The 22,837-nt window shown below is 46.5% G+C and overlaps 1 protein-coding gene and 1 long non-coding RNA gene across 2 annotated transcripts; both read right to left on the bottom strand.

Annotated features, from left to right (window-relative positions):
• Positions 1-93: 93 nt before the first annotated feature.
• LOC147112341 (uncharacterized) lies at positions 94-1,474 on the bottom strand. Its single transcript, XR_015079482.1, has 2 exons — positions 864-1,474; positions 94-832 (listed from the first exon to the last, which is right to left on the bottom strand). It is a non-coding gene; the product is annotated as an uncharacterized LOC147112341 (long non-coding RNA).
• A 987-nt stretch (positions 1,475-2,461) lies between these two features.
• Positions 2,462-21,614, bottom strand: fbxo30a (F-box protein 30a). Its single transcript, XM_085996519.1, has 3 exons — positions 21,552-21,614; positions 11,822-13,949; positions 2,462-4,336 (listed from the first exon to the last, which is right to left on the bottom strand). Exons 1-3 carry the CDS (start codon positions 21,575-21,577, stop codon positions 4,133-4,135), a joined length of 2,358 nt encoding a protein of 785 aa, XP_085852645.1. The 5' UTR covers positions 21,578-21,614; the 3' UTR covers positions 2,462-4,132.
• Between the last annotated feature and the right edge of the window lie 1,223 nt (positions 21,615-22,837).

The following is a 22,837-nucleotide window of genomic DNA, read 5'->3' as shown; positions in this document are numbered from 1 at the left end:
AGGTTCAATTTAATCGACACGCCCAAAAACCTGCACCCAACCAATTCTCATGTAATCTTTCCGTGGTACAAATATGCAAATGTAGTCTTTCAGTAGTTAATAAAAATGACAATTTTTTATTAGAATTCTCGCAGTTTAAAATGAAATCAAACATTTAGTACAAAAGCTCAATATCGTGCATCATTGAAAGTCCAGCAGGCTGGGAAGAGAGGGGTCCGCTCAACGCAAACTCCTGCTGATCAAAACTCAATGTAGAAAAGAAGTCTACCTTGTAGTCATTTAGAGACTTCTTTCAATCTTCATCTTAGTTGCATCAGAGAATTTAATGTGACCCTTCATTGCCTTTTATTCTCATATTTGAAAGCCGAAAAATACGCAAGGGTACAGAGGTATTTTAGACGTGTGAGATTAAAAAGGTACAAACTAATAATGTGAATACATTAGATATGCGCAGACGGTAATGGATATGAATAGTGTTAGTGAACCAAATGTTTCAGTTCCTGGTGGATGAATAAAAAGTAATGCAGCCAAAATGACAGAACTACTGGTGAATGAAGCAACTGCAGAATAGGGTTATCGGAGGTCAAGTGATCTTCAATGGAAGTGTACACTTCAAATTGCAGCAACAAAATCTATTCACACTGAATGGGGAGATTGATGTATTAATGAATATAACAATTCATTAACTTAGATATCTTTACACAAACAAATTAAAATAAACACACACATGCACAACAACTTCAAATGCTGCGTTCCTTTCCATTGCTTTTTAAATGTAATTCCTGCGTGTTTAGGCTAGTTTTTTGTATTCTTCATCTGGCAGGTTAGATACCTAGAACCAATGTCACCCACAGATTAGATACCCAGAACCGAGATCACCCACAGGTTAGATACTCAGAACCAAGATCACCCACAGGTTAGATACTCAGAACCAAGATCACCCACAGGTTAGATACCCAGAACCAAGATCACCCACAGGTTAGATACTCAGAACCAAGATCACTCACAGGTTAGATACCCAGAACCAGGGACGCGTACAAAGATTACCCACAGGTTAGATACCCAGAACCAGGGACTTGTACAAAGATCACCCACAGGTTAGATACTCAGAACCAAGATCACCCACAGGTTAGATACCCAGAACCAGGGACGCGTACAAAGATTACCCACAGGTTAGATACCCAGAACCAGGGACTTGTACAAAGATCACCCACAGGTTAGATACTCAGAACCAAGATCACCCACAGGTTAGATACCCAGAACCAGGGACGCGTACAAAGATTACCCACAGGTTAGATACCCAGAACCAGGGACTTGTACAAAGATCACCCACAGGTTACATACTCAGAACCAAGATCACCCACAGGTTAGATACCCAGAACCAGGGACGCGTACAAAGATCACTCACAGGTTAGATACTCAGAACCAAGATCACTCACAGGTTAGATACCCAGAACCAAGATCACTCACAGGTTAGATACCCAGAACCAGGGACGCGTACAAAGATTACCCACAGGTTAGATACCCAGAACCAGGGACTTGTACAAAGATCACCCACAGGTTAGATACTCAGAACCAAGATCACTCACAGGTTAGATACCCAGAACCAGGGACGCGTACAAACATTACCCACAGGTTAGATACCCAGAACCAGGGACTTGTACAAAGATCACCCACAGGTTAGATACTCAGAACCAAGATCACCCACAGGTTAGATACCCAGAACCAGGGACGCGTACAAAGATCACCCACAGGTTAGATACCCAGAACCAGGGACGCGTACAAAGATTACCCACAGGTTAGATACCCAGAACCAGGGACTTGTACAAAGATCACCTGCTGGTTAGATACCCTGAACCAAGATCACCCACAGGTTAGATACCCAGAACCAGGGACGCGTACAAAGATTACCCACAGGTTAGATACCCAGAACCAGGGACTTGTACAAAGATCACCTGCTGGTTAGATACCCTGAACCAAGATCACCCACAGGTTAGATACCCTGAACCAAGATCACCCAGACTGATGTTGGCGCCCTTAATACTGGTCTCTCCGAGGTTCCAGAAACACTTCCCTTCCACCCCTCGCCATGGCTCAGATGAATGGGCTCAAACCTTTAGCTGCAGCACTATGTTAGATGCACCAATACGCAGCGCCACCATTTTGAACATAATGTTTTGTTGGGTCTACTTTGCTGTGAAATACCTGACTTGGCACCTGCTGCAACAACACGCTTCAGATTTCTACTTCTGGATCTCATACTACCAACCAATTTAACGCCAGTTCAACAGGCGTCTCAAAAAAAAAACAGTAAAGGTGCTCGGGCAACAGATGCTGATACTCAAAATAACAGAAAATGCTGGAAAAGCTCAGCAGGCCAGGCAACATCCGTGGAGAGAGAAATAAGAGTCAACGTTTCAGATCGAAACCCTTCGTCAAGACAAAGGGTTTCGACCTGAAACGTTGACTCTATTTCTCTCTCCACAGATGTTGCCTGGCCTGCTGAGTTTTTCCAGCATTTTCTGTTGTTATTTCGGATTTCCAGCATCTGCAGTATTTTGCTATCATACAGATGCTGATACTCGATAGTTTCCTGTTTCTCCTTACCCTGCACACGATTCAAAAAATAAAATAAATAACGTTCTTAAAGACCAGCTCAGAGTTTTCCCATATGGTTGCCTTAAGATGTGTGAACTTGCGTGTTGGAGCACAATTTTCACGCAAGCCTGTAAATAGACGTTAGCATTGAGCTACACACAGCATTTTCCTCAGAAAGTCTGTTTCATTACAACAAGCTTTAAGGCAGCGACATGTTAAGGGGGACACCGTTAGACTCTGATTTCTACAATTAGCAGCAGTGTCCTGTGTACAGCACAAATGGAACCAATGAATACTCTGGTATACAAGTAAAGCCATTAAATCGGATAAATTGGCTTTCCGCAATAATCCCGCACTCCTTGTATCATTCCCTCAGTGTTTTAAACTCAATAAAGTCAAGTACCTGTGGTAAAAAAGGCGTTGCATTCGATCGTGAAGCCATGTCAACACATGACGGGGATCAGAGTTTCAAATGCCAAGGCTGATGGGCAGGACATTCAAATCTATTTTTGGCGGTATATGTGTAAACAAAAATGCACACGCTCACTTCTTTAACAAAAAATTCTACTGATGGAGGTGTGAACTGGATTAAAAAGTGAAACCATGTTGCTTTGGTAGCCGACTGTTGACCTCCAAACGGACACCTGCTCCTTGCTTCTGGGATGAATTTAGGTTCAGTCACGTAGGTGGATTCACAAAGCACAGCCTTTCACTTGGGAGGCTGAAAACAGCCCTCGTAGATTTAGTTGTGAAGAAATCTGCCCATTTCCCCGCTAACCATCAAACATCACAGGTAACACTTGTAAAGGCAGAGAGTTAGGAAAGAGGACAGGGTGAGAAACAAAGGGTGAACTATGAATATCAAAGCATTAACCATTTGGTGATCTAGTTAATAAAATGGAGCTGTAAAACTAAAGTGCTAAAAGTAGCAAAATTGTATAGTGTGAATCCACTGCACTGTGCCATTTTTGCTTTTGATCAGCGTGAGGTATAGTATTGCTTTGCAGCAGCTAGCTTACTGACGTAACTTAGAGACAATCTTTCTAACCTCAATGTGCTAGAGTTGTGACTCAAAAAGACGAAGAATCGTGTTGTTAACGTTTCCACACGGGCTAAGTGTCTTTCTGATTTGCCAAACGACGACGTGACATTGCCGTATTTTGGTCAGGATTTAGTCACGACAATAAATATCGCCTTCGCACATACGACATTCACTAAAATATATGATTGCTCTCGGGGGAGGAAAAAAAAAAGCAAGACTTTTTTTTTTTTTTTTTTAAAAAGGCCAGATCCATGCAAGAAAACCGTATGTACAAATGGAAGACTCCAATAAGGGGAAGGTTTCATCCACAAAAATGTCCATCAGTTCAATGTTTCTTTCTTCAAGGCGTTTTTCATTGCCTTGAGCAGGACACCACAGGTTCTGTACTACAAAAATAAATCTCACATCAAAGCAAAATATATCGTATACAAAGTTGACGGACCACATTTAAGATTAGAATGTTTTGCAGTACGCTGTCAGCACCCAAAGGGATTAGAGAACTGCTTTTAGAACGGAACGCAAAGGGCGGCCTCCTTTAGTGAGCTCCCGCGTCACGCACATGCAGGGCAATGGGACAGCCTCCCTGGTCCTCTCCACTGTGTTGTACCGACAGTCCTTCAGGTGGTCAGCCATGCTGGCAATTTCGGCAAACTTCCACTCACTAACCGTGCCGAAGGCAGTGCTGAATCGCCAGGCCTGCAAGAGAGAAACGTCACACGGGTCACAAAGTGCCGTACAATTAACATGCATAGTGGGGGGTGGGGGGGAGAGGAGAGAGGGGGGGGAAACGGAAACAGTGGAGCGATCCAAGGAGCCACTCGATACAGCAAGTGTCGAACAAAGGCTGCACATTCCTTCCAACTTGTCGTCCTAGTCTTACTGTGCAGCAGATCTGATAACATTTGTATCAACAGCCACTTTCATTGTGACAGCATCAAGCCTGTGCCTTAGTTGAGAATCCAAACGGAAAGTGACAATGTGGAATACGCATACAATCCACTAGACCAAGTATGGGCTATTAGACTGAGTGCAGTCCATCAGCCTACAAGCGTAGTGTATCAGAATATAAGTGTGGAGTCAATTAGAATATGAGAATCGAATAGAAGCGTGTTTCATTAGGATACACATGGGAGAGGGAAGAGCAGAGAGGATCATTGCAAAAGTCAAAAGATATGGGCATTTAAAAATAAAATCCTGTCATGTTGTGAAGCCTTTATATCCCTATGATGATGAAGAGGAAAGTGAATGATGAGAGAAAGTCACGTTGGCCCGGATTGTTCGGTAACAATAACAGTGAAGGCCGCAGCGCTCACCGTTATTATGGAGTAAATCGGTCAGCAACTTCCGGAGTCTGCACATCTAGTTAAACGTGGAAATTTGGAAGTTGCTGTCTGAGTTACACTGTTCCTCCATGGGCTGCGCTATAACAGTACCTCACCGATAGACTCGACATTGAAATCAATGTAAGGGCGTGAAGTTGCTGTATTTACCCACTAAAAATGGCAGAAAAAGTTGCTGGTGCAGTCAGGTGTAAGTGAATTTTTAACGCCATTTTAAGTCATAATTACTGCCAAACAACCTAATTAATTATTTTTTTACTTTCTCTGTCTCTTATCTCTCTCTTTTATCTCAAAGAAAAAAAGACTTGCATTTATATAGCGCCTTTCACGACCACCGGACGTCTCAAAGCGCTTTACAGCCAATGAAGTACTTTTTGAAGTGGAGTCACTGTTGTAATGTGGGAAAGGCGGCAGCCAATTTGCACACAGCAAGCTCCCACAAACAGCAATGTGATAATGACCAGATAATCTGTTTTGTTATGTTGATTGACGGATAAATATTGGCCAGGACACCGGGGACAATCCCCCTGCTCTTCTTCAAAATAGTGCCATGGGATCTTTTATGTTCACCTGAGAGAGCAGACTGGGCCTTGGTTTAACATCTCATCTGAAAGACAGCACCTCAGACAGTGCAGCACTCCCTCAGCACTGCACTGGAGTGTCAGCCTAGATTTTTTTTTAAATAACAGAAAATGCTGGAAACACTCAGCAGGCCAGGCAGCATCCGTGGAGAGAGAAACCGAGTTAACATTTCAGGTCTGGGACCCTTCCGAACCACAACCTTCTGACTCAGAGGCGCGTGTGCTACAACTGAGCCACAGCTGACACTTTCCTAGCTTTCTTTCTCAATCTTTATTTTGCTTTCTGTACATGATTTAAATCTAATTTATAATTCCTGGTTTAGACTCTGCGTGTCTCAGTGAAGATTCTTTAATCTGATTGATTGAAGAGCCTCGCTGTTGCTTGTCCTGCTCACACATGCCACAGATCCCCTGTAGAGGGCGCTGCACTGGAACAGATGTCCGATGACAGCAAGTCTCCACTCTAAAGCCTGCAAAAACTCTGTGGGCAGCTGTCAGCAAGGTGAATGACGAGCGCCGTTCCTTCACCACTGATTGCAAAATACGGGCCAATATCTTCATGGGTACTTGGGCAATTTGCACTCATTAAAAGTTCAGAAAATGAGCAATCGTCATTTGGACAGACAATGGTATAGAAAGGAATTAATATTAAACAAAAAAATACTAGCAGATCTAAAAATCAATCTTGAACAGAGAATATATTGAACACAGCCTGTATAACAAGAAAGCAATTTTTCCTCAAGTTCTGAGTTGGAGAACTGTTGCAGGGTGATGTGGGCAGAATCTGAGATGGTGACATGGGTATGGCAGATGAATTGAACACACACTGTTTTTAGCTGTGGTTGGACCTGTCCCTTTGTACAGCAGATAAAACACTCAAATAAGTTGCTACATATCTCGAGGGATATTAAATTCAAGGAGCTCTAACTGGATACAGCACCAGGGTCAGGTTTAGTTAGTTATTTATCGTTGGGCACCAAATGAAATGGTAGGCCCCACGTGCGAGGCCCGAGGAGATATTTTCAATAGTTCACTGAGAATCAGGGGACTCCCCGATGATTGCAGGAAAGCACGCGAGGCCCTCATTTAAAGAGATTAAAAATCACAACCTGGCAGCTGGTCAATTGGTGAGTTTAACTCCGGCAGTGGGGAAATTAACAAAGCATCACTTCAGATACTATTAATGATCAGCTAGACCTCTCAGGCATGACAGGGGACATTCAACTCAGCTTCAGAGAGGTCATGTTTAACAAACTTAATCCCATTTAAAAAAAAAGTTACAACTGAAACAGTAGACCAGGGAACTCTGGTGGAGGTCATCTACTTGGATTTCAAAAAAGGCTTTCAATAATGTGCTAGAAGGGCCTCTGTGGTAAAATTAAATCGCATGGTGTCAAGGGGGATATTCCTAGATGGATTGCAAATTGGTTAAAGGACTGTAGGCAAGAGGTAGTTTTAAACAAAGTTGCTCCCAATGGGGTTCGGTCACTGGTGCTGCCTCCCCTCCTGTATCATGTTTATTAAAGATCTGGAGCAGGGCCCTGCAATTCGCAGACAATACTCATTTGTACAGCAGGAAATAAAGTCCTAAACCTCTCCGCTTCTTTCTCCTCCTTTAAAACACTCCTTACATCTTTGACCAAGCTTTTGGTCACCTGTCCTAATATGTCCTTATGTAGCTCGGTGTCAATTTTTGTCTGATAACGCTCCCGTGAACATTTTACTACATTAAAGGTGCTATATAAATGCAAGTTATTGTTATAATACAACTGGAACTGGATAGATTGGGGAACTGGGCTCCAAGACTGGCAAATATCATTCCATATAGTTACAAGTGCAATTGCATGGAATTCACATAAAGTGTAACATTAGTGGGTGCAGGTTATAGGTGACAGGAAGCGAGAGGTTTTACATAGAATTCTATAGTATTTACAGCACAGAAACTGGCCATTCGGCTCAACAGGTCTATGCTGGCATTTATACTCCACCCAACCCTACCAGCATACCCTTCGATTCCATTCTCCCCTAGCTTAAATGCATCTGTACTGTTCGCCGCAGCTACTCCTTATGGTAGCGAGTTCCACATTCTCACCAATCACTGGATAAAGAAGTTTCTCCTGAATTCCCTATTGGATTTATTAGTGACTATTTTATATTTATGGCCCCTAGTTCTGGTTTCCCCCACAAGTGGAAGCGTCTTCTCTACGTCTACCCTATCAAACCCTTTCATAATTTTAAAGACCTCGATCAGGTCACCCCCTCAGCCTTCTCTTTTCTAGAAAAAAAAGGGCCCCAGCCTGTTCAAACTTCCCTGATCAGTATAACCTCTCAATTCTGGTTTCAATCTAGTAAATCTTTTTTGCACCTTCTCCGGTATCTCTATCTTTTTTATAATATGGAGACCAGAACGGTTCACAGTACTCCAAGTGTGGTCTAACCAAGGTTCGATACAAGGTTAGCATAATTTCCCCACTTGTCAATTCTATCCCTCTAGAACGCCAATGCTTTATTTGCGTTTAGTGATTTGTCTATCTGTACCCCCAGATAACCTCTACCCCATTCAGACACATTTTCCAAGGAGTATGTGGCCACAATATTCTTCCTACCAAAATGTACCACCTCACACTTACCTATATTGAAGTTCATTTGCCAATTACATGCCCATTCTGCAAATTTATTAATGTCTTCCTGGATTTTGTCGCAGTTCTCCTCTGTATTAAGTACACCCCCCAATTTGACGTTGGCCACAAATTTTGAAATTGTACTTCGATTCCAGAATCCAAATCGTTTATGTAAATGGCGAACAGCAGTGGTCCCACCACCAATCCTTGTGGAACACCACTTCCTGCCATTTGCCAATCTGACTTACTACCTTTAACCATACTTTCTGTTTCGGAACCAGCTTGCTATCCATTCTGCTATAGTCTACTGTGCTATAACTTAGCGAAGGCTATTTGGAATTCCAAATATAGTATGTCATCTGCATTACCTTTGTCCACTCTTTCTGCTACTTCCTCAAAGAATCCAAATAAGGTTGGTCAAGCATGACAGTCACTTTTGAAATCTGTGCCAACTACTTTTTATTATATTTTCGGTTTCTAGATGCGTTTCTATTATATCTTTGAGTAAAGATTCCATTATCTTTCCTACCGCCGACGTTAAGCTAACTGGTCTATAGTTCCCTGCGCTTGTTCTATCTCCCCCTTTAAATATAAGAATAACATTAGCTGTCCATCAGTCCACTGGCAAAACTCCCTTTCCCAAAGAATTTTTATATATATGGAGTAATAGTGCATCTGCTATCTCTTCCCGAACTTTTTAATTTTAGGTTTGGAAGTGGTCACTGAGCACCCCCTACAGTTTAACTGCTGTGATAGGCAGCTGCTCCCAAAGCAAACAAGGTCCTGGGCCGTATTGTTGAGACCGTACTGTCCAGCAGGGGGGGGGGGTGTATGTGTGTGTGTGGGGGGGGGGGGGGGGGGATATGTCTGGGTGGGGAAGCGGAAGCGCGGGGCGGGTCCGGGGGGGGAGGGAGAAGGGGAGCGCGGGGCGGGTCCGGGTTTTTGGGGGGGGGGGGTGAAGGGGAGCGCGGGGCGGGTCCGGGTTTTTTTTTGGGGGGGGGGGGGGGGGGGGGGGAGAAAAGGGGAGCGCGGGGTGGGTCCGGGTGGGGGGGGGAAAAGGGGAGCGCGGGGCGGGTCCGGGTTTGGGGGGGGGGGGGGGGAAGGGGAGCGCGGGGCGGGTCGGGTCCGGGTTTTGGGGGGGGGGGGGGGGGAAGGGGAGCGCGGGTCAGGTCCGGGTTTTTGGGGGGGGGGGGGGGGGGAGGGGAGCGCGGGGCGGGTTTGGGTGGGGGGGGGGGGGAAGGGGAGCGCGGGGCGGGTCCGGGTGGGGGGGGGGGGAAGGGAGCGCGGGGCGGGTCCGGGTGTGGGGGGGGAGGGGAGCGCGGGGCGGGTCCGGGTTGGGGGGGGAGAAAAAGGGGAGCGCGGGGCGGGTCCGGGTGGGGGAAGGGGAGCGCGGGGCGGGTCCGGATTTAGGGAATATATAGAGGGAAAGAAAGATTGAATTGAGAGAAAATTAAAAAAGATATGAAATTTTTTTTTTTTTTAAATTTGCCATTTTTTAAATCGCCAACAATTTAAAGGGTACGTATGCTCTGAATTACCAGTCCTGAATTTCTGCAGTGAGTTTAATGAGCAATTGATGTGCTAATCCATCAAGTTCTTTAAGTAACAGAGAGGCTAAGGGCAAGATGCCGTCTGTGCGAAACAAACGGTGGAGCGGCGTAAATCGACCAGCCAGTTCTGGAGATTCGGAACTCACAGCGCATCTCTTAATCCCCTGAACTCGCTGGCCGATTTGCAAATAACGGCGAGAGTCATTAACATGCCGTTATTTTTCCAGTAAGATCTGGCCCAATATTCTTTGACGGTGCGAGTGCAGTTGGATCACGCCAGAAGGCGGCCAGTAGCATTTTGGTTTTAGAAAGGAACAGAGTACAAAGAGAGAGAGATGATGAAAAATGTGTACAATAGTTAGGAGTACTGTTTTTGGGCATGCCATTATAGAAAGGACATTAAAGCCATAGCAAGTGTACAACATCGATTTACTGGGATGATACCAGATACAAGAAGCCTGGTATTATGAGGAGACTCGAGATATATGGGGTATATTGCACTGCAGCAGATTAAGTCTAAGCAGAGCTGTAATGGATTTTTAAAATTCTGAAGGGTTTTGATAAGAGTGAAGAGGGATCAACTATTTCCTCTGACTGGAGAGTCAGTGACAAGGATCATCAATTTAAAATGGTCCGTGAGGAGAAATTTCTTAAAGCTGGAGCATGTAATGCTTTGTCACAGGGAATGGTTGAGGCAGAGACCATTACATCTTTTAAGGACAAATTGGGTAAATGCTGAAAGCAGAGAAAGATAGAGCTAAGGGAGAGAGCGGGGCAGTGGGTAGAGTTTTGGACTGCTCCAGCAAAGAGCTGGCACCGTCACGATAGGCTGAATGGCCTCTTTCTGTGCTGTATACTCGATGGATCTATTTAAGAATGGTCCCGGTATAAATTTTTAACGGCCCAGATACGACCATTTAACAATAATGGCGCAGTACAAACAATCACAAATGAATGGTCCGGTCATTTAAATAACAGACTATATATAACCAGTTCACAAATAGAAGGCCAGTATAAATAATTAATGGACTAGCTAGAAAATGTGTTTTTTTTTTTAAAAACTTTAAATTCAAAGAATTAAAAAATTGTGCATTGATTTTAGGTTAGTCTCGGTGTGAATTCTCACTCCGATAAAGTCAACCCGAGACATACCATAATAACTCTGAAAATAGACCATAAAGAAGGAGATTAAAACATTCTTCTCCCATAACTGCAGCAGATAGGTAGCCATGAAGACTAGTCAAATACTGACCATTCGCACAGGCCTGGGACCTCCGGTGGGTTAGTAGTTTGAATTGAATTCCTTGGCCATTTAACTATATTATCAAGGCACCTGGCTCCGTAGCAGCTACTTGCAGTCATGTCACCTGTGGACCCAGTGCCTTTGGAGCTGCCAGCAGGAGCTCATTTCTCGATCAGAACCCGGTTTTAACCCCAAGAAACCATAAGAGGAACTAACTCCAAATACAACAAGCCAACAACCTTCATTTTTGTCACACCACTTTGTGAGCCACAGCCTGCTTGGGATGAGACTTCATCTGCCCTTTAGCAAGAAATACTTTATATTATTTATGTCTTATATTGCCTCGCCCCTCCCCATCTTCCAGCCCTACAACCCTTTGAGATCTCCGCACCAATCCAATTCTGGCTTCCTGTGCATCCCTCATTTTAATCGCTCCACCATTGGTGGCCGTGCCTTTTAGTTGTCTAGGCCCTAAGCTTCGGAATTCCCTCCCTCAACCTCTCTACCTCTCTCCTCCTTTAAGACGCTCCTTAAAACCTACCTCTTTCACCAAGCTTTTGGTCACCTGTTCCAATATCTTGTGGCTCGGTGTCAAATTCGGTGTGTTAATGCTCCTGTGAAATGCATTAGGGCGTTTTACGACGTTAATGGCGCTATAGAAATGCAAGTTGTTGTATGTGAGAAAAGTCACTAACGGTCAGTGATAGTTGAATGTACCCTTTACTTTAAGCCGGTTCAGTTTTGTACTGTCAGATCCTGAGGCACATGCTGTCTCTTGATGCTTTGCTTATACACACAGCAAAACGAATGGGGGGAAAAAAACCCAGAAAGAAACAAATCACAAACCTTGCCTTTTGTTTTCCAAGAGGTCTTTCCGTGAAGGTCCTGCCTTTTTTCCCAAAGTAGGATAACCATTCCCCGAACCTGCAGCAGACTTGCGCATACGTCCCTCATTAAGTGTGACACTTCTGAAAGCTGCGACAAACTGAACCCGTCTAGAAATCCAGCAATATGCTGCAAAATCTCAAAGGGCAGCCTGCTCAGTTGGTCAACTGCCAGTCCTAGGCCAGGTATCCGACTCTCCAGGGTGTCCAGCAAAACAGACGGCACGCATGGCTGGACTCCAAAGGACTTCAGATGCCGATCGTGAATGACTCTGGAACCCTGGGTAGAAGGGCAGAACCGTCTCTGGGAATAGGTGCAACCATAATAGGCCAAGGGGCATCGGTGTTCCAACCAGCCATTGAGGCCGGCGTGAATGTCCCCATGCACATTCTTAAAGTGAGAAGGGAACTCGTCTCTCCTGAAGAACTGGCCGCACACAAAAGTGAACATTGAGCGTTGCTTTGTTTGGTGTCTGGTCACACACTCCAGGACCAGGTCCAGCCCAAGTGTCTGGAAAGGGCTTGGGTTCGACAGCTGAGGGTTTGCGTGGTCACAAGCGGACGCAGAGGCAATCTCTCCGACCGTGGTATTGGTAGCTAATATGGCTGCCGGGAATGAGAAAGTCTGCGTGCCCAAATCGACATGGTTTCCATCAACACTGCGACTGTCAGAAATCCCTCTGCCACTGGGAGAGTCTCCTAAACAGAACAATAAAGCGGCTGTGATCAGATCAATTCCCTGTAATTCCAGAGGGTCGTCATCTACCTCCAGATCAGACGTATCAACTGCTTTGCTTTCCATTTTTTTCCTATACCAATTCAAATCCCCAAGATACGGCCGACGCCCATTGTGCCCTTCTAGCAGTTTGAAAGTGGCAACGTTCTTCAGTGCTTGGCGCTCAGCGGGTCTGTTGGCTAACTTTCTCACTCCACAAGGATCAGAAGGCAAGGAGCCTTCCTGAAAACGATCCGGGTGTAACAAACTTTCCACGGTGAGCAGTTGTGCAAACACAGGCAAAAAGTGACCAGGCTCCGAGGAACTCCCATCGCAATCCATGTCATTTTCATGGCACGACCCATTCATCGCCTCTTCCACTTGCTGACCACAATCGTACGAATCCATTCCCTCCTGATCCAATGCGTAAGTGTTCATATCCACTTCGTGGAAGCCATTACATAAGGCACTTGTCTTTAGATGAATGCATCCATCGGCACCATCATTCGCTTCAGTTACCATTTCCGACAATGCATGAAACCCATTTTCCTCCCCACACAAGCTCCAATCCCTCCAAGGCGGATCACCATGATCTGCACCACCAACCGCTCCGCCCTCTGTTACACTTTTGCAAGGATCGTTGTTAACTTCTGGAAAGTGCGGTCCTTTAGACGGATCCTCCTCGGCTACCTGGACACCTCCATTCCTTTCAGATCGCTCCTCGGGCAACCTCCCATTCGCCAACTCCACGTCTTTCGTGGCATTGTTCAAGAGGTCAAGGGCCACTGCTAAAGTTCTGGTCGTTTCAACCGTGGCTCTGTACAGTTCGCTGTAGGCCTCTTCGTTCACAGACAGCAAAGCGCTGGAAGGGGATTCATCCGATGCTCCCAAAGCGCTGGGGATTTGCTCTGCATTTCTGAACTGCTTGGTAGCTGAATTTGAAGCGGTGGTTACGACTTTGAGCGATTCGAGCAGCATCCGTTGGTCCTGAAGAGCTAAAGCCATGTCCAACTGCTCCACCCCATCGCCGTCTTTGCTTAAGCTCTCGTAGGACTTGCGGTCTGCGTAGCTCACTGGCCAGCGATTCCACTCCATCGTGCAGCACACCACGCTGGCAGGGCACAGCTCCAGGTGTTCAGCGATCTTGTTCCGTGCGATGACAAATGGGCACCCGAACTCGCTGTTGAGACACGCCACTCTCTCGAGGGGGCACAGCAGGCGATGCTCACCTGCTTTGCATGAGTGGAAGACAGCTCCGCACACCAAGGGGCAGCCAATCAGGTCACAGGACACGTTTGTCTCCGGCCGGACCATGCAACGCCGGCTCACACAGTTTAAGCAGTGCAGGTGTTGCTCCATTATATCCTGTCCAGCCCTGTGTGCAGAAGTTCAATTAAACAAACGTTAATAACACTACAGATCGAAAAAGGCATTATTAAAACTATCTCAGCAGAAACATAGGAACAGAAGGCCATTCTGCCCCTCGAGCCTATCACATAGGAACAGGAGGCCACTCTGCCCCTCAAGCCAAGGGTTGTCAAATCTGGTTGGACGTATTCCTGGAGGTGTCATCACATGAACTCCTGCCTCTGACCGCCCCACCCCCACACTACCACCATTGGTTGCCCGACATGTCCACCCTCGCTGCGTCCGCCTTCCCTGCTAATTGGAAAGAAAACAGACCCTTCATCACCCCTTTGCATGATTCAAACAGCCTTTTGTCCCCATGTCATATTTTTATAACCAAAAGCGTTCAAAGAAAATGAAACAAAAAGCACACAATTTAACACCCCAATGAGTTTTCTCCCTGGGTCTTTTGCTCCCAGCAGTGTTCTGGAGATTCATCTTTAATTCCTGGAAACTTCTGGGCAATCCTGAAGGGTTGTCAACCCTATTTGAGCCTGTTCCGCCATTCAATTCAAACATGGCTGATCTGTAGCTTAACTCCAACTGCTCACCTTGATCCCATAACGCTTAATAACCTTGCTTAACAAAAATCTATCGATCTCAGTTTTTAAATTTTCAACTGACGCCCCCCAGCCTCAACTGCTTCCTGGAGGGGGAGAAAGGTCCAGATTTCCACTACCCTTTGTGTGACATGTCTCCTGACATCACCCCTGAATAGCCTAGCTCTAATTTTAAGATTATGGCCCCTTGCTCTGGACTGTCCCACTAGAGGAAATAGTTCCTCTTTACCTATCCCATCAAATCCTTTAATCATCTTACTTCCTCTTCACTGCCACCCAATCACTAATATGTAACCTGTGGCCTTTCTTTTTAAACTTGTGCAAATTCACTGTTTTAAAACACAGCTCTACCCTCTTCCCTTCCCCCAGGGTATGCATTTACCTCCTCCCCTTTCATTCTCTCCCCTTGCTGTCCTTGTTTTCTTTTGCCCCCTCTTTATGCTTTCCCTCTCCTCTCCACTCCTACCAGAGTCTGGTGGCCAATGCACTGGCGAAGTTCCTTCCCTAAACCTCTCGGCCTCGCTTTCCTTCCTTAAAAACCTACCTCTTTAAACAAGCTTTTGGTTACCTGTCCTATTATCTCCTTATGTGGCTCAGGGTCAATTTTTGTATGATTACGCTTCAGTGAAGTGCCATGGGATGTTTTGACTATGTTGAAGGTGCTATATAAATGCAAGTTGTTGTCTGCAACAGGAGACTGACCTGGCAATAAACTAGATCACTGATCCCAATAATGGAGCCTGAGCGCTAATGTTTAATGTTTATCCCACCACATTCTGTCAACTTGGGAATATTTCTACCATATCAACATCACAATGAAAATATTTGCACATACATTGTAGTCTGGGCCAACTAGCAGTGTAGATGGCTTTGGGAGGGAAGAGGAAGAATTGGCAACATTTCATATTCAGTCACTAAAATTGTTGGTGTCTGCTCTGTAAATATTTTGCCAGCTTTTGTGTTGTTCTTCAGCAGAATATTTTATTTCCCCTTTTCTCCCCCACTGTTATTTGTCACTCAGATTTCAGTGAAATGTAATTGCGGACAGAAGATTTCTCACATGATATGAACTCTGAAAATACGGTACAATTATAAACTTACCCTTCCAAATTTGGGCTGTGCCAAGAGGGTACTTTGAGCTGTATGAGGGTGAATTACTAACACCCACATATGACACACGTTACATAATAATCAGGCTCACATAGAATAACCACCTCCATTGAATACTGACATTTTCATATAATACAACCCATCTAATATTCACAGCTTGTAGAAAATCACCAGTCAAATCCCATACAATACATCTCGAGCCGTCTTTTGTCTCCACTAGTCCTATCACCATCTTGTCTCGCTTTGAATACCTCTTAATGTCTCTTCATTTCTCTTTTGTTCTCTCCCAGCCTCGCCTTTCAATCTATTTCATTTCCTGTGCTTTTCCAGTCTTGACAAAGGGTTTGACCCAAAACGTTGACTATTTTCTCTCCACGGATGTTGCCTGGCCTGCTGAGTTTTTCCAGCATTTTCTGTTATTTCCCATACAATACAACAAAATCCAATACAACAAATATTCACTCCCCATTATTTATTCCCAATTTAATGCTCTCAGATGCCAGTCTTCAGCTAATTCTATTCGCTCCACGTGATATCAAGAAACGGCTGAGCACACTGGATACAGCAAAGGCTGTGGGCCCTGACAACATCCAGGCTGTAGTGATGAAGACTTGTGCTCCAGAACTACTCCCGCCTTTAGCCAAGCAGTTCTAGTACAGCTACAATGCTGGCATCAACCCGACAAAGTGGAAAATTGTCCAGGTATGTCCTGTCCACAAAAAGCAGGACAAATCCAATCTGGCCAATTACCGCTCCATCAGTATACTCTCAATCATGAGCAAAGTGATGGTAGTTTTCGTCGACAGTGTTATGAAGCGGCACTTACTCATCAATAACCTGCTCACTGATGCTCAGTTTGGGTTCCGCTAGGACCACTCGGCTCCAGATCTCATTACAGCCTTGGTCCAAACATGGACAAAAGAGCTGAATTCCAGAGGTGAGCTGAGAGTGACTGCCCTCAACATCAAGAAGCCCTAGTAAAATTGAAGTCAATGTACCTAGCACAGAGGAAGCTGGTTGTGGTTATTTGAGGCCAAGAATCTCAGCCCCAAGACATCGCTGCTCAGGGCAGTGTCCTAGACCCAACCATTTTCAGCTGCTTCATCAACGACTTTCCCTCCATCAGGTGGTCAGAAGTGGGGATGTTCGCTGATGATTTCAGTGTTCAGTTCCATTCGCAATTCCTCAGATAATGAAGCAATCAGTGCCCGCATACAGCAAGACCTGGACAACATCCAGGCTTCGGCTGATAAGTGGCAAGTAACATTCGTGTCACACATGCGCCAGACAATGACCATCTCCAACAAGAGTCTAACCACCTCCCCTTGTCATTAAATGGCATTACCATCACTAAATCCCCCACTATCAACATTCTAGGGGTCACCATTGATCAGCAACTTAACTGGACCAGCCACATAAATACTGTGGCTACAAGAACAGGTCAAGAGGCTGGGTATTCTGCAGTGAGTGACTCACCTCCCCCACTCCCCAAAGCCTTTCCACCATCTACAAAGCACAAGTAAGGAGTGTGATGGAATACTCTCCACTTGCCTGGATGAGTGCAGCTCCAACAACACTCGAAGCTCGACACCATCCAGGACAAAGTAGCCCGTTTGATCTGCACCGCATCCACCACCTTCACTACCGGCACAACGTGGCTGAAGTGTGTACCATCTACAGGATGCATGGCAGCAACGCGCCATGGCTTCTTTGACAGCATCTCCCAAACCCACAACCTCTACCACCTAGTAGGACAAGGGCAGCAGGTGTATGGGGACACCACCACCTCCAAGATCCCCTCCAAGTCATACACCATCCTGACTTGGAAATATATCGCCGTTCCTTCATCGTCGCTGGGTAAAATTCTTGGAACTCCCTCCCTACCAGCACTGAGAGTACCTTCACCACACGGACTGCAGCGTCTCAAGAAGGCAGCTCACCGCCATCTTCCCAAGGGCAACGAGGGATGGCAATAAATACTGGCGACGCCCACATCCCATGAATGAATTTTTAAAAAACACATGCATTGACCATAATACTCAAATCTCATGTAACACTCACCTTCAAATAATGCTCACAAAAGCCATATATACCCATATGTAATACTCCTGTATAATATTCACCTGCACATATTCACTCATATAACTTTCATACAATGCTTATATCTCAGAATACTCAGCTCTGTAATAGTCCTAATACTCATGACACATACAACATTCATTCTTCATATACTACCATACACCCCATCAAATACCCACAGCTCCCACACAATACCTAAATTCCTATAATACATTCCCCACACAATACTGACACCCCATGTAATATTCCCAGACATTTACACCCCTCTTTGCAAGAACCACACCTCATATAAAACATTCCCAATTCAACCCCTCAGATAATACTCACCATTCATAATACTCACGCCTCATATAATGCTCACCACGATACAGTATTCAAACTATACAGTACTCGGTCTCTAACGTTCACCTGCTAGATAATACTCACCCTTCATACCAGAGCCGCCACCATAAGATTTTGGGATTGAGTTATGTTTTAAAACAAAGTGAACTTTCACATTTTTATAAAGAAAGGCCACAGGTTGGATACACTGACTATCAGAGGAGGCAGGTTGGGTCATTTCACAACTCAGTCTATTTCAAACTGATGCAACGAGGGTCCATTCTATCACTCCAGGCACATTAGACAGGATGACCCAGGGATGTTAAGCGATTCATCATCTTGTCGCAAGTGACCAACAAGTCCTGTACTCGCACCCATTTCGTGAGGACAATCCAATTCACGTGGGGTGTCTGCAGAGAATATAGTCCTGGGGAGTGGGTAGTCCGCTGGCAAGTCCAGCATGGGAAGGTGTCACTGCCCATCTGCTTCTGGGGGCTCAGGATCAACAGAAAAGGTAAAATCTTGGGCAGTCAAGTTTTGAAAAAGGTTTGCAAGTCAGTCTAGGGCCCGGAGATGGAAGCTGAACATTCACTTAAGGGTTTCTATTTAGACATTGCCGAGAAAGAAAGATTGTCAAAAACAAGTAAACCAAGTGCCATGTTTCTTTTTGTGGGCTGATTTATTATCTTTTCCTATGTTTCCAGGAAAGAAGCGAGATTGAGTTTTGGGATTTGCTTTGACTGCTACTCTGTATGTTCACTTGCTGGCTGTGGAAATAAAGCAGCTTAATGATTCGCATCTGGCCTCATCTTGCCAAGTGTTTCAGTCCACCTTCAAAAAGATTGGAGGAGCGAAAGACAAGTTCATGTAACTTCCGCATGGGTTCGCTTGATCTCCCCTCCACACTTTGGTGGATACCCCAGAGACGTTAGAGCAGGACACTGGGAACTTCTACTTCACAGGAGCCAGTTCAGATCACAAAGGGGCCCGTTTTACACCCCCTGGGTTATGTTACCATATAATTAGAAATTGGGCAGTTAGGGCCACACTTCTGAACACCAGAATCACCACTGCACCTGAGAATATCAAAGGCAGACCCAAAACTTGTAACACTCCTCTGTACAACTCACTTTCCGCCCCCCCGTCCACCCCTACATAATACTTGCAAGCCTATAGAAGACTCAATCTTTATATTTTACATTTGTTCTCAGGATGTGGGCGACACTGGCAAGGCCACATTTGTTGGTCATCCCTAGAGAAGGTGGTGATGGGCCTTCCCCTTGACCTGCTGCAATCCTTGTCGTGATCGCACTCCCACAATAGTATCAGGTAGCATATTCCATATATTGATTGAGTGACATGAATGAACAGTGATAAATGTCTACGCCAGGATGGAATGTATCTTGCAGGTGGTGATGTTCAGACATATATAATATACACCTTGTATTATACTCACACCACATACAATATTACAACTCTTATATATTACTCCTATATAATATGCATCCTTCTATGCTACTCATATCACATAACCCCCACACCATATAAACATAAGAATGAGCAGGAGTAGGTCATTCAGCCCCTCGAGCCTGCTCCGCCATTCAATAAAATCATGGCTGATCTTCGCTTCAACTCTACTTTCCCACCCGATTGCCATATCCCTTGATTCCCCTAAAGTCCAAAAAACTATATCTCAGCCTTGAATATACTCAATGATTCAGCATCCACAGTCCTCTGGGGCAGAGAATTCCAAAGATTCACAACGCTCTGAGTGAAGAAATTCCTCCTCATCTCAGTCTTAAATGGCCGACCCCTTATCCCGAGACTGTGCCCCCTAGTTCTAGTTTCTCCAGCCAGGGGGGAACAGCCTCTCGGCATCAAGCCTGTCAATCCCCTTCAGAATCTTACATGTTTCAATGAGATCACCTTCCATTCTTCTAAACGCCATAGAATATTATCCCAATCTTCTCATAACACTCACCCCATACAACAATCACCCTATACATTTCAATGAGATCACCAAGTCTTCTAAACTCCATGGAATATTATCCCAATCTACTCACAGCCCTCACCTCCTACAGCCGACATCCCCTACAATGTCTTTCATATTGACCCCATATAACACCCAATACTCATCCAATATAATATCTCATATAATTCCCCATAATACTCACCCCATATAATACCAATACCCATCCCATATAAAACCCATAATACTCATCCCATAATACACCCCATAATACTCATCCCATATAACACCCCATAATACTCATCCCATGTAACACCCCATAATACTCATCCCATGTAACACCCCATAATACTCATCCCATATAACACCCCATAATACTCATCCCATATAACACCCCATAATACTCATCCCATATAACACCCCATAATACTCATCCCATATAACACCCCATAATACTCATCCCATATAACACCCCATAATGCTCATCCCATGTAACACCCCATAATACTCATCCCATGTAACACCCCATAATGCTCATCCCATGTAACACCCCATAATGCTCATCCCATGTAACACCCCATAATGCTCATCCCATGTAACACCGCATAATACTCATCCCATGTAACACCCCATAATACTCATCCCATATATCACCCCATAATACTCATCCCATGTAACACCCCATAATACTCATCCCATATAACACCCCATAATGCTCATCCCATATAACACCCCATGATACTCATCCCATATAACACCCCATAATACTCATCCCATACAACACCCCATAATACTCACCCCATAATACTCATCCCATATAACACCCCATAATACTCACCCCATAATACTCATCCCATATAACACCCCATAATGCTCATCCCATATAACACCCCATAATGCTCATCCCATACAACACCCCATAATACTCACCCCATAATACTCATCCCATGTAACACCCCATAATACTCATCCCATGTAACACCCCATAATACTCATCCCATATAACACCCCATAATACTCACCCCATAATACTCATCCCATATAACACCCCATAATACTCATCCCATATAACACCCCTCATCCCATGAAGTCCCTCAGCTGGGTCCAGTACAACTCTTCAGTGATCCTCCCCCCGCCCCCTCTCTCTAACCCCTTGTGGAGGTTCCTCCCGCAGGAATCCCCCGGCCTCCTGTCGGGCTGGTGCCGGGCGGAAACTCCGTCCCCCCGGCCTTTCAGAGGCGCGGATTGTGCCGGCTGCTGCCGTGGGCCTGTGCCTGGGCCCGGGCACTGCGGCCTGGATTTTGCTTGGCCCAGCCCGAGCCCCAGCTGCCGGGTAGCCGTGGCTTGGCCTCGCCCTAAAGAGCAGCGTCAGGCCGCCGGGCACGGCGCCAGCTCGGCCGGAGAGGGAGGGAGCTCCGGCTCCCAGGGACCGGGACACGGCCAGGTCTGCCCGCCCAGCCTCGCAAACCCCGGGCTGAACCAACAGCCAAAGCCGCGGCCCCTTCTTCCACTCACGGCACCTCACACTCACCCAGGCCTCGATTCCCCGCTCCACATCCGCCCGAAGCGACTGTCGAGTCCCAGCACCAGGCCCCGCCTACTGGAGAGGGGAGGGGCGGGGCATGAGGAGAGGGGCGGGGCCAGGGGAGAGGGGCGGAGCCAGGGTAGAATGGAGGGGTGTGGGGAGAGGGGCGGGGCCATGGTGAGGGGTGGAGCCTGGGGAGAGGGGAGGGTCATGGGGGAGGGGCAGGAGAGGGGCAGAGCCAGGGAAGAGGGGAGGGGCATGGGGAAGAGGGAAGGGGAATGGGGAAATGGGGCAGGTCCAGTGTAGAGGGGTGGGGCCTGGGGAGGGGCTGGAGGATAAGGGAGGGGTCACGGGAAGAGGATGGGCCAGGGGGCGAGGGGAGGGGCATTGGGAGATGGGTGGGGCCAGGGGGAGAGGGGCGGCCAGGGGAGGGGGCATGGGGAGAGGGGAGGGTCCAGGGGTGAGTGGTGGGGCCAGTGGGAGAGGAGTGGCCAGGGGAGAGGGGAGGGGCCAGGTAGAGAGGCGTGGCCAGAGAGAGGAGGGGCAGGGCCAGGGAGGTGTCGGGGAGAGAGGCTGGGGCTAGGGAGAGGAGAGGAGTGGGGCCGGAAGTGGGGGAGGGGCATGGGTGAGTGGTGGGGCTGGGGAGACGGGTCAGGGGGAGGGGCGAGGTCAGGGAGAGGGGCTGGGGCGGTGCCGGGGGTGGGGCCATAGGTGCGGCAAGGGTAGAGGAGGGGCCAATGGGTGAGGGGCCAGGGAGTGGGGGTGGGGCCAGTGGGAAGGTTGGGGCTAGGAAGAGGGGAGTGGCATGGGGAGGGGGGTGGGTCATGGGGCCGCGCCAGTGTGAGGAAGAGGGGAGTGGCCAGGGAGAAGGGGGCAAGGCCAGGCAGGGGTGAGGGTCCAGGGGATGGGCAGGGCCAGGGAGAGGGGTGGCGGGGGCCTAGGGAGATGGGACAGGGCTGGAGCAGGGCCAACTGAGGAGGGTCTTCAGCAGAACCTGGATCTGTTAGAGTCGTTCTGTCAGACCTGGGCCCTAACAATAAACCCCCAAAAAACCAAAGTTCTGGTGTTTCGGCAAAGATCCAGACATCAGGGACACAGAACAAATTTCACACTAGGAACAACTAAAATTGAACAAACTACAAACTACACATACTTAGGCTTAAAAATCAGTTCTACGGGAAATTTTCATCTGGCTGTGAATGAACTGAAAGAGAAAGCAAGAAGGGCTTTCTATGCCATTAAAAAGTCAATCCAAATAGAAATCCCAATTGGCATTTGGCTCAAAATTTTTA

Source organism: Somniosus microcephalus, chromosome 9, assembly GCF_052327205.1.
Source record: "Somniosus microcephalus isolate GS21.2 chromosome 9, FLI_Smic_1.0, whole genome shotgun sequence".
Classification (NCBI taxonomy): Eukaryota; Metazoa; Chordata; class Chondrichthyes; order Squaliformes; family Somniosidae; genus Somniosus; species Somniosus microcephalus.
This window is presented reverse-complemented; position numbering and strand designations above follow the sequence as displayed.

Excerpts from the sequence above, each read along its gene's own strand:
- fbxo30a (XM_085996519.1), bottom strand. The coding sequence starts at position 21,577 with ATGTGGAGCGGGGAATCGAGGCCTGG. Across the intron at positions 13,950-21,551 it reads AGCGGGGAATCGAGGCCTGG|GGCTGGACAGGATATAATGG; the intron begins GTGAGTGTGAGG and ends TTCTGCACACAG. Across the intron at positions 4,337-11,821 it reads CTTGGAAAACAAAAGGCAAG|GCCTGGCGATTCAGCACTGC; the intron begins GTTTGTGATTTG and ends TCTCTCTTGCAG.